Below are 11,751 nucleotides of genomic sequence, written 5' to 3' on the forward strand. Positions count from 1 at the left end.
GAAATACTAATTTATTTGTACGACTTTACTCGCATTTTTTATGAAAGCGAGCAAAAAATAGCATATTTGTAACCGATAAAATATTACTATTTTACCTATAAGTACATGAACTAAATATTTAAAATATTGCGATGAAATATGTTTTTATCAATGTTACCTCTTCTTAATGTTATGATAATAACTTTCTTTGTAATTTTATATTATTCTCTATGCAAATTCGTTTTTAATTAATTTTCTCATTTCATTGATAAAAATCAGTTAAGTAATGTCACCATTAACTAAAGAAAAGGAAACCACTTAATGATCATAAGAGGAAACCAGTTTCAATTATGATTCTACAAAATATTATATTATTAAGAAAATGTAATTTAATATGCAATGTCATTAAATAATGTAATTATAATGATCTCATCAATAACCAAGATAAATAAAAGACAGCGGTATTTATAAAATATATATTTAAAAATTTTCTTTACTTAACAAAACTTAAGACTAGTGTCGATTTATATTATCATCGTAAAAAAATAACTTAGAGCTCAGTGATGTGATCATAAAACTATAAAATTGCATGCAAAATATATGAATATGATTTTTAACATATTCTTTGGCAAATGCTACGAGATATATAAAATATGGCGAAAGGACGGACTTACAGACGGACAAGTCGCGAACACAGAATTTAGGGCATATCCAAATTTATTCCAAACGCAGGTTGTGAAAGCCTTCCAACACACGTTGCGTAAATTTTAAGTAGGTAATACCAACAAAGATGTTTATTGAATAAGCAATAGAGCTCAATTCTAGCCTATTCGATAACCGAGCGTTTGAGGTCACAATTTTCTCATGCTCGACCTCGATAAACAACTTTAAGTAGTCGTCCATGGATAAAATACCACATAAAGAGTCGTTGCGTAACCTCCCAGCGAGCGATGAATGGAAAACATCGTAAAGTGTCACATGTCTCGGGTATAATTGAAGCTGAGTCAGGTATAATGAATCACGTTTAACGAGGAAGGAGTTGATTAAGCCCACTCGAATGTTCAGGCGCAGTTATGACCCCCCCACGAAATTGACCCTAATACAGTAAAGAAAGATTAAATAACAACTTCTATCTAAATGGAATGCCAATTATGGAGTCGATTACGATAACCTTACGAATAGCTTACGAATAACATAATAATACTTTAAAAATGGTAACGCGCGGTCTTAAACTAGGTGGGGATAAAGATTTCGATATTTCCTTGACAAAGGAAACGAACTTTACACCCTAAAGAGAAACCTTGATAGAGCCGATTTCCAGGAGAAAAAGTTTCAGGCAGTGTCGGCTCGAATCGTCCTAACAGAATCGGTGGTGATCTATTATATAAAATGAATTCGGTCGAACGGTGTCAAGGTTAAGTTAATCTGAGTATATACTAAGATGCAAGGTGAGCGCAGCGTAACGATCCATTAAAGCTGCCAACCGCACGGCCCCTCGGATCTTCGTGTATACACAGCTTAACACAAGCTCGTTCATAATGGCAGTTTGTACAAGCACGGTCCGGAACTAGCACTCCGTTTCACCTTCTTTCCTTTCAGGGAGGTAATGTTCCACTTCTCTTAGCGAATGGAACAGTTTCCACGCAAGAATCACACCAGCTATTTCCACTAACGATATGAGGAGAGACGCACCGGCGATGGACGAGCTTATAATCTTGGTGTACACTGCAGCCACCTTCGCACAACCGAGTCTCTCGTTAGCTTCTTTGTCCGTAAAGTCACATGTAGCTCTGTAGTAACTGTCCTGGCAACAGGTGAGTGGTAAATCGTTCCTCCAACTTCTGTAATCACGAGCGTCGTTCGCACCGCAGCATTTCAGTTTCCTTTCAATCCTTCCGAATGATTTGAATACATCAGGGTTCGATTGGGAATTGTAATATCCGTCGTACACTGTATCCTTAATGAAGCGGTCCGTGTGTTCACCATCAACGTATACGAATATCAGAGTAGCAGATATCGCTTGTCCGATGACGATGAGGATTAAGAAGAGTCCGTACATTCCGAGGAGGCCCCTGCTCTCGCGGTTGGCGCCGCAGTAGCCGCAGAACGCCACCATCATCACAAACAAGCCGAGGAGTATGAACAGCCATGGCGCCACTTGCGGCCAGTACACTCTATAATCCAACAGGTAATGGTTGCTGTTCCTCAGAGCGACGAACTCTGAGAGCTGCACGAAGAACCATATCCCGGTGGCCGCGGTCACAAAACCGAACACTGCATACAACACATTCACAACATAGAGCACGCCTTTTATCATTTCTTCTTTCCCCATATTGACACGTCTGTCGCGGTTCGTTGTCGATGACTAAATGAGAGGCGGTGCAATGATGCGAGTACTTTTATAAACTCTTGCGCACACCTAGATTGGAGCTTAGAACGGGTGTGTTTGTTAGCGGCGACACGACTGCGATTTTAATGTCGTTATGATTCACGGGTGATATGTCATTTGATACAATTACGTTTTATTGGCGTAATGAGATTATTAGTTAACTTTTGTTCGCATTAGTTAATACTGGCACTTGTTTAATTGTGTTTTATTATATGCGACGATTTGTAGTGTATAATTTGTGTAATTGATCATTTGGATAGCTCGTTTATGTACATTAAATTTAGATAGTATATTTATACGCAATAGAAAGTAAAATTTTCAAATAATTAGTCATTTATTGATTGCTTTTCTCAAAAAATAATAACACTTCTATAGACTGAAATAATTGTTACTTAAGCATATATTATTTTTTATATAATATGTATAATGGATAAATTTACTTTATTTCATGTATGTCAGTGTATAAAGTCTTTGAAATAGATTTGATTAATATATTATAATTTAAATTACCTAATTCCATATAATAAGTGAATAAAAGTTGCTATATTTCACAAAAATACCGAACTAAGTATGCACATTAATATTTATTGATAGATGTTTCGCTCTTTTTTATCGCGCTAATTGAATTACTATTAATTTTATTATCAAATGGGTATTAGACTATATCTAATCATTTAATATCTACGTATAAACATTTTGAAAATTAAGTAATTTTGACTTATGTAAAACACAATTTTCCTCGCTAGCTAGATTGAAACGATCTTTTTTATTTAATTTTAAATAACGATACGACACTCCCCCGATATCGTATCAACGTCGTATCGTATAAAAGTCGTAGTACGTGATTTTCCTAGCATGGCTTGTCGATGGCACAGTTAAGTTGTAGGTACCTGTCGTGTTGCGTCATCAAGGCCGAAAACGAAAGTGATGATTTTGTTTTGCCTGACCAGTGTATTGGTTATATTTTAGAAGGTTAAAGTTTGGTAGAAATTCCGAGCTTTTGGTACGCAACTTTGGTATACTGCGGCCTTGCGTATGTTGCTTTAGGTAACTGTAGGTAATTTTACTGTGGCCTTGTGTTTGTTATTGTGAAGTTTTGTTTTCGAAGCTTTGGGAAGCGCTTTTGGGTCATCCTATTATGTAACTTCTTGGTATTATAGGATAGTTTATTTGGCAATAACATAGGAAGTAGGTGTTTTCACTTTTCAATTTTAACAATATATAGTATATTTTTATACATATAAGTTGTTCCAACTAATTGCCTTGTGGTTAACTACCTACTACATGATATACAATATTAAGATAAATTAATGTACCTGCATTGTATATAATAGTCAAAACTTTTTAATTCAGCAATCTAGATGTTTGCTGATAAACAGATGAACGTTTTTTGATAGAGCTTTATTAAGGGGATAAAATTTGTTCATATAATTCTAATGACTCCCAACAAGACTAAGTTCTTTTTGAAGGTTCAGATTTATAACGTATTCTTATAAAGAATACTAAAATAAATATCAAAAAGATCACAAAAACGTAGAAAAAACCTGTAATTTAATGAGATTTACGAAATTTTTATATCTTTAATTAATTTACTAAATTCTCACGACACGAAATTTTGCAGCATTGTTATTTGAATGAGTAAAAAAATTATAGAAATAACGTCATATTTTTTAACTTAGTCTTAGAAAACGTTGTAATATCTTGCGTATAAGCTCATATTATCATCAATTTGTGCTCTCAAAATTATTTATCTTAAAAATGGGCAGATATATAATATGCTAGATAGACTATTTAGGACTACGTATTATTTAAATGTATGTAGTCACATAATTGTGTCTCAATTATAATACCGTTTTTAAACTAAATAAAAATTAAGCTTTAATTAATTAATATTATTGGAACTGCACGTATTTTAAATTATTAAACTAATTAAATAAATTAATAATTAAATTATTAAACTCACATACAATGATATGAGCTTCCATTGAAGAACATATTTATATACTTCACACTATATTCGTGGTTGTATATTATGTATGTTTGTATCAACGTACATAATGAAGCTGTATTTAAAGCAATGAATTTGTACTTTTATGATAAGCTTACGGTAACAGAAGGGTCATAGGTTCGATTTCCAGTGGAAAATAGAGTCAATTGACAGGACATAGAAACCTCATCATCTACTTGTCCCAAAAGAAAATCGATCAGTGAAACAGAAATGTATAATGCATCTGCCCCATTCCCTACTAGGGGACTCTCAATTCTACTGTTTATTGCCCGCAATACATATTTATTAACGTGAACAAAGCCGCAGAAATTAACTACTTAGTCTTTATAATTTAATATCATCCGTTGCAAATCTAATTACAACTATCAATTCTTGGAAAAATGTATCATTGAATATTTCCCCAGTGTTTTAAGTAATTTAATATGAATACAAATAAAACGTTTTAACAAGAAATGTGATAATTTTATGTAAATAATTTAATTAAGAGCACTTTAATTTTGATAAAATTCTGACATTTTAGTTAAAAGTTTATATTATAGGTATGTATGCGTCAGAATATTTAGAATAATTTATCTACCATGATCTGTTTGATTCAGTAGAACAGCTGAACAACTTTCGATTGAGTTTTCTAAATTTAAAGAAATCATTTATTTCACCTTTCTATGAAATAATGTGTGAATAATTTAAAAGCTTGCATTGCAAAGTTTTATCAGAACCCGTCCATCTATTTCGGGTAGATATGCATTTAAAACAGAATTACATAATTTGTAATTAAACTATAAATTGATACCTTTTAAAATACCTCTCCAATTGTCTGAGTCATGACACACTTCTATATTATGTATTTGTGATGATTCATAATTTACATTGAAGTTAAAATAACCATAAATAATTAAGCAAATTGTGATGTTAATTAACTTTATTAGATAACTAGATGTTGATAACAATTTAATTAGATTTTCTTTTGTATGTCAGTTTGATGGTGTTTGATACAACAGTTAATGATTTCTATGTAAAAACTGTTTTTAATGTTATATAAATAACAATTTTTACGAAATTATTCCCTGGATAGAGTACAATCAATATTATATTTTTTTTTTTAGAATCCATCCTCAATTCTTCCATCAAATCCAAAAAAATAAGTAATATAAAGTAACACAATGGTTAAGATCTCAAATAGGTAAATATTTAAAACTCAAACGTGATTTTTATAAGCGTGCAAAATGTTTAGTATAAGTAGATTTTTTACTATATCTGCAAATTATCAACATCACTCCAATCGGTGAAAGAAAACATCATGAAGAAACCGGAAATACCAAAGAAGATAATATGGCGCTAGGTTCTAGATGACTCATCTATCTATCTATCTAGGTATACTATAATATATCTATACTAATATAATAAAGCTGAAGAGTTTGTTTGAACGCGCTAATCTCAGCAACTACTGGTCCGATTTGAAAAATTATTTCGGTGTTAGATTGCCCATTTATCGAGGAAGGCTATATATCATCATGCTAAGACCAACAGGGGCGGAGCCACGCGGATGAAACCGCGAAGCGCAGCTAGTACATAATATAGCGCTGTCATTTTCCACACACTGGAATTAATGCTGCTTTTAAACGTCATGGTAAAATTCTTGAACCCATGGTTACCCTCATAAGAGGTCTTTGACCCTACTGTAGAGTGTACCTAGTAGTACTTACAAATATTATTGTATAAACATTTATTATTAGCAACATTTATTATAGTCTGCTTGCGTAATAACCTACAGAACAACAATACACCTACTATAAAGTAACTTGTAACTTAAATGCTCCTAAGTTACGACATGTCATCTGGGAGTTGAACGAGCTACGTTAAGCAATACATGTTAATATTTTTTCTTTACAAACATACAGAAAAGACGACAAAAGCGTGTCACACCTGATTATCATTCCGAATGATCTTACGTAACTAAAGTGAAACTGTTATGTAATTTTATGGAAAACTATTCAATATACCTATACTTATACTTATATCAATGATTAATGTTAGAAAGGTAATAATTTCTATGGTTTATTTTTGGTACCAAAAGATTGTTAATTTCTTATGAATCTTGGTACCTATACCGAATAGCATATTATGGCTTTGCATTCGCAAGGTGTAGGATTGTTAAGTTGATAAAATAAATCGCCAAATGTGTTGCCGATTTCTTTTTTTACTATATTCTTGGAAGTACGAGGATGGTTCTTATGGAGATAAAACGTAAACAAGTACCGCGAGTGAAGCCGGGGACTGCTAGTTCTAAATGAAATTGTTCATAATAATTATGTTAAATTCTTCTCTTCTTCATACTTTAAATACAAGAATATCATTAACAAGGAGATAAGCAGCTTCTTATATTTTGTTAAGATATATAGATTCTTAAACACATATTATGGTAATCAAATATTAATTACATTTTTCATTATCTATAAATATAACTAGTACCTATGTATGTGTAAATTCCTCATTATTAAGAAAAATAATATAGAGTAATTTTCAACTAATTAATTTACTGTATTCATTTTCATTTCCCCATCGAAACATTATAACCAGCTGTATTGTACAATAACAAAGACATTGCATATAAGTACACAAAGTATATAATTATACATATATACACGCCATTGTTTGCACAAATGGTGAGCCATTTTAATATTCCGCTCGTACCTAAATGTGTGTCATTTGAAAGTTTTTATTTAATTATTTACTAACTATATTTAGAACGTCTAATTATTGATTATTAGATACATATTTATTTTTAATAGACGTCTATTGATGTTTAGATTATTTAAAATAGGTATTCTATACAAAATGGCGCCATATTCTTGCATATTTTTTAAGTACTTCGTGTGAAGAAGATTTTCATCGTTACCATGTTAAAGATAAAGGAAAACAGATTATATAACACACAAAAACCGGAACTAAAAATATTAACTCCAAGCTTTAAATATAGATGTCGCTACTGTAGCAAAGTCTACGTCCGATAAAAAATGTTTATGAGCTTATTTTGGACTTTCAGTTTTGAGTTTTTTTTTTTTAATTTATATTATAATATACTAGCTTTCCGCCTGCGGCTTCGCCCGCGTTTTCAAAGAAAAACCCGCATAGTTCCCGCTCCCGTGGGATTTCCTGGACCTAGCCTAGCCTATGTTACTCGTGGATAATGTAGCTTTCGAATGGTGAAAGAATTTTTAAAATTGGTCCAGTAGTTTATGAGCCTATTCATTACAATCAAACGAACAAACAAAGTTTTCCTCCTTATAATATTAGTGTAGAAATAGGTTCCCTTGGTCACGGCATCACTTGTGAACTGTGGACCGATTTAAATAATTCTTTTTTTTATCATATTCCTTGAAGTACGAGGTTGGTTCTTATGGAGAGAAAACATATTTATGTACCACGGGCTAAGCCGGGGCGGACCGCTAGTTGGTATTTGGACAAATCACGCTTTATTTTGGTAAGCTTTTTCGACCAAATCATTTAAATTTATTTTATTTCATATGAATAATTGAAAACCTAATCTAACGAATCTTAATTTTACAATACTACGTAACTAATGTCTGTCTGTCTGTCAAAATCCTCTTAATGTATCTACAATGGACCGTTACAAATACCAAGGCGTTTCTTTGATTTGGTAAGTACATGGAATACGGAACCATTTCCGTTATACTATTGGTATTCAAGTGACATCACTTGGCTAGTCAAACTATTTATTTACTAAGACATTGTAACTATAAGTTAGTTATAGGTATATACAACTTGCTGATAAAGTTCCTGATATGCGAATCAACACTTTTTGATGCAATTTTTTATGTAACTTGTTATTTTTTACTATAAATGTGACTTAGGAATAGACTAGCGGATTTTCAACGCGATTTATTTATTGTATTATATTATGTATAACCCCATGTTTGAATTAATCGCCTTTAAAATCCGTTAAAAAGTCTAAACTTTTTTAAACCGAAAACAAACACGAAAAATATTGTAAGTGTAACTTCTAGTACAAGCTATTACAAGGCGTATAACTTCCTTTTCCTTTTCAAAACAATTTTTATTTCTATGTCAAACGTAAAAACTATGGTAAAAACCCATACGTGAGTAGAAATAATTGTTCTACAATAATGAACCAGAATTAGTAGATCTATCAAATGTATGACATTTCATACTGGGTGCAGACCAAGGTATATTGTTGATTGTGCTTTCTTATCTTTGTGAAACAGTCGTTTAAAACCAATGCTAATATAATGACCCCGTTAGATTAGTGGTTAGTGCCTATTGTAGTAAAGGTCGTGGGTTCGATACTTACTATTGCAATATTTAATATACTTTTGTCTCTATATTTAAAGAAACGAACTCGTGTTTAATTAACAAAAGTAATTCTATGAAATTTGGTAATAAAATAGAGTCATAAATCATATATTATGTACCTATTAGGTATTTTTCTTTATGTGTAATTAATAAATAGTCAGGGTAATAGAAATAAATAAGACAAATATTAGTGATTTTTTTATATATAATACAAGTACATAAAATACATAATCAAATAAGACTAGTTACCTATATTTACAAATAAATATTATTATATCGAGATTATTACATTTTCCCGCCTTCATTATTATTATCTAAATTGGACCATGTTATGACACAAAACTATATTTAAAATAGTTAAAAAAATTATCGTTAACTTAAACGGTGGTTAATATATCGTTTAAAATCACTAATGTTCCGAAAAGGATGCGCCGAATTTAATTCAACTAAATTACATAAAAAAATGTCAAAGAAAAATACAATATTTTGGCAATGTTCGTTTTGTTTGCATAAATAACAAAAGAAGTTATATAAAAAGGTATTTTAAATTTCAAGTTGTTTACTTCGCATAAATAACGATTACATAATCATCGAAATTCACATCAAATAATCAAATACTTCGCTTAAGTCAGAAGTAAACACAAAACTTAGATCATTTGTGTGAAATTATTCATAGGGCTTACACATTTTAGTTAAACCTAGATTTAATATTAGGCGGTAAACATGCGATTACTACCATTATTAGAATCGAATATTTTCTTTGTTTGATTTATTTTTAAAGGAACAAACAATAAAAATGTGTAAAATTAAACATTAATAAAAGCATTCGCATAATATGAGATTTCGACTTTTATTACAATACTCACTTAAACTAACTTTGATCCTATATACCTATAACAATTATACACATAAATTATTAACTTACTTTAACCGGTTAAAGTGTTATAAAAATAACTATTTGACACAACACACATACAAAAATATAAATAACGTAACCTAATACTTACCTATTTATTTACATTATATAATTTCTAACTTAATTACATATTAAAGTGGATATTCTCTCCTCAGTGTACTTTAAGTTAAAGCAAACATAAAACTAAATGCTAAAAGGGTCCCATATAACTTAGATATTCTAAAAAGTGCAGTCTTTAAAACCCATACGGCCTATATCTTTAAAATGTCATTGGTTAACAAAATATTAAAAACTACTACAGTACTCCAAAATTAATAATGCGCATGCAAATCTTCGCTAATTGTCGTATTTCCAAAATGTATTTATTTTACTAAACAAATTTTACTAAATTATGCATGAAGAAAATGTATTTAACCACTCTATATACATATCGTCTTCGGACGCTCCGGGAATATTTCAGTTACCGAACTGTGACGAAGATTTCTATGCGCATTATCACTTTTGGAGTACTGTATCTTCCACATTATCAAATCCTTTGTCAAGAATTACATATAATTGTTCTGTTTACATAAAAAATGATACATGAAATAACTATTATAATAATAAAATTGCAAAGGTCACTTAGTTCACATTTCAAACCATACATTAAACGACCAATTTAAAGTTGTTGGTAATAAATAAATAAATAAATCTCAAATTATCTTGTTGACAACCCTAGCTGATCGCTTGCTATTACATGATGTCATCTCTATACGCAACAAACGTGTTTTCAATCCATTAAAAACTTGGCCAAAACCTAGATTCAAACATGTTTAAATAACACAAAACATGTAGAATCTACAGAATTTCAAAACTTTTGAATCGTTTAATTAAATGTGATATGAATACAGCACCGATGTATTACAAAAAGGGCCGATTTTTCAATACATCTCACACAATTCAATACAAAAGAAAGAGATAGACTATATATCTATTATGAAGTGTATCTGGTCGAAAAATCAGCTCTTAATACGTTATAAAACTATTTGTAATAAGCGTTTATCTTTGGCCAAGTTTTGTACTTACGTAGATCGCCTTGACACCTTACAATAGCACCTTTTTGCTTTCAGATTCATTCTTCAACGCTTGAAGCCTTCGTTTTTTCTCCAATGACTTCGACAAGGCTATCGCTACACCCATAGTGAGGAGCCCGATAATTGCAGTGAAGATCAGACCTCCGGAGAGAACTTTGATCGCAATTCGCGCATACTGCGCAGCCACAGTCGAGCAGCCGTACCTTTCATTCGCCAATTTGTTAGTAAATTCGCATTCTATAGTGTAGGTATCCAGGAATCCATGATAATAAGTGTCACAGCAGGACATCGGGAACTCGTTCTTCCAATTCTTGTAATCCCTCGGACTGTCGGCACCACAGCAGTGCAACTTGCGCTCGATCAAGCCGAACGACGAGGCGACTTCACGATCGTTCTTCGACTGGAAGTACACATCCCATACGGTGTCCTTAAAGAAGTCGTCAGTGGATTTGTTGTCAGCGAAAACTAGCGCCAGGGTAGCAGCCACGATCATGCATACTACAGCTATCGATTGCGCAGTCACAAACATGGTAATAAAACCGCGGCTTCTCTTGTGAGCACTGGCGAAACCACAGCACGACACTCCAATCACCATCAGCGCGACAACCAGGAAGATCCATGGTACAGCTTGCGGCCAGTACACGGTGTAATCCAGCAAGTAATGGTTGCTATTCCGTAAGCTCGTGAAGTCGTGTACTTCGCAGAAGAACCAAATAGACGCGGCGGCTATGGCCAAGCCCAGTATTGCGTAAATGGTATTTAGGACGTACAAAGCGACTTTAGACATGTTATAGCTCCCCATGGTTACGTCCGCACGGCACTCGCGTTTCAAATAGAATGGCGTACGAGTCGCTACAATGGTTATATAAAACATGGCCAATAGCTCGTATCAAGGTTGGGTGATTCATAAGGATTAATGGAATCATATTGGTGACGTCCTGACGTTGATGAGCTTAGATACGACTTTTGTTGATTTAATTATATGGTGCAGAGTCAAGAGCATTTATTTTTAGTTTCATACTATTAAGGGCAAATATCCTTGCCTAACATATCA

General features: G+C 32.3%; 2 protein-coding genes across 2 annotated transcripts; both read right to left on the reverse strand.

Moving 5' to 3' along the window:
* Window positions 1–441: 441 nt before the first annotated feature.
* LOC123703822 (leukocyte surface antigen CD53-like) lies at window positions 442–2,372 on the reverse strand. Its single transcript, XM_045651983.1, has one exon. The coding sequence runs from the start codon at window positions 2,309–2,311 to the stop codon at window positions 1,547–1,549; it is 765 nt and encodes a 254-aa protein (XP_045507939.1). The 5' UTR covers window positions 2,312–2,372; the 3' UTR covers window positions 442–1,546.
* Window positions 2,373–8,955: 6,583 nt separating this feature from the next.
* On the reverse strand, window positions 8,956–11,549 carry LOC123703821 (23 kDa integral membrane protein-like). The gene has a single exon (XM_045651982.1). It carries the CDS (start codon window positions 11,497–11,499, stop codon window positions 10,708–10,710), a length of 792 nt encoding a protein of 263 aa, XP_045507938.1. The 5' UTR covers window positions 11,500–11,549; the 3' UTR covers window positions 8,956–10,707.
* Window positions 11,550–11,751: the final 202 nt, after the last annotated feature.

Source organism: Colias croceus, chromosome 27 (assembly GCF_905220415.1).
Source record: "Colias croceus chromosome 27, ilColCroc2.1".
Lineage (NCBI taxonomy): Eukaryota > Metazoa > Arthropoda > Insecta > Lepidoptera > Pieridae > Colias > Colias croceus.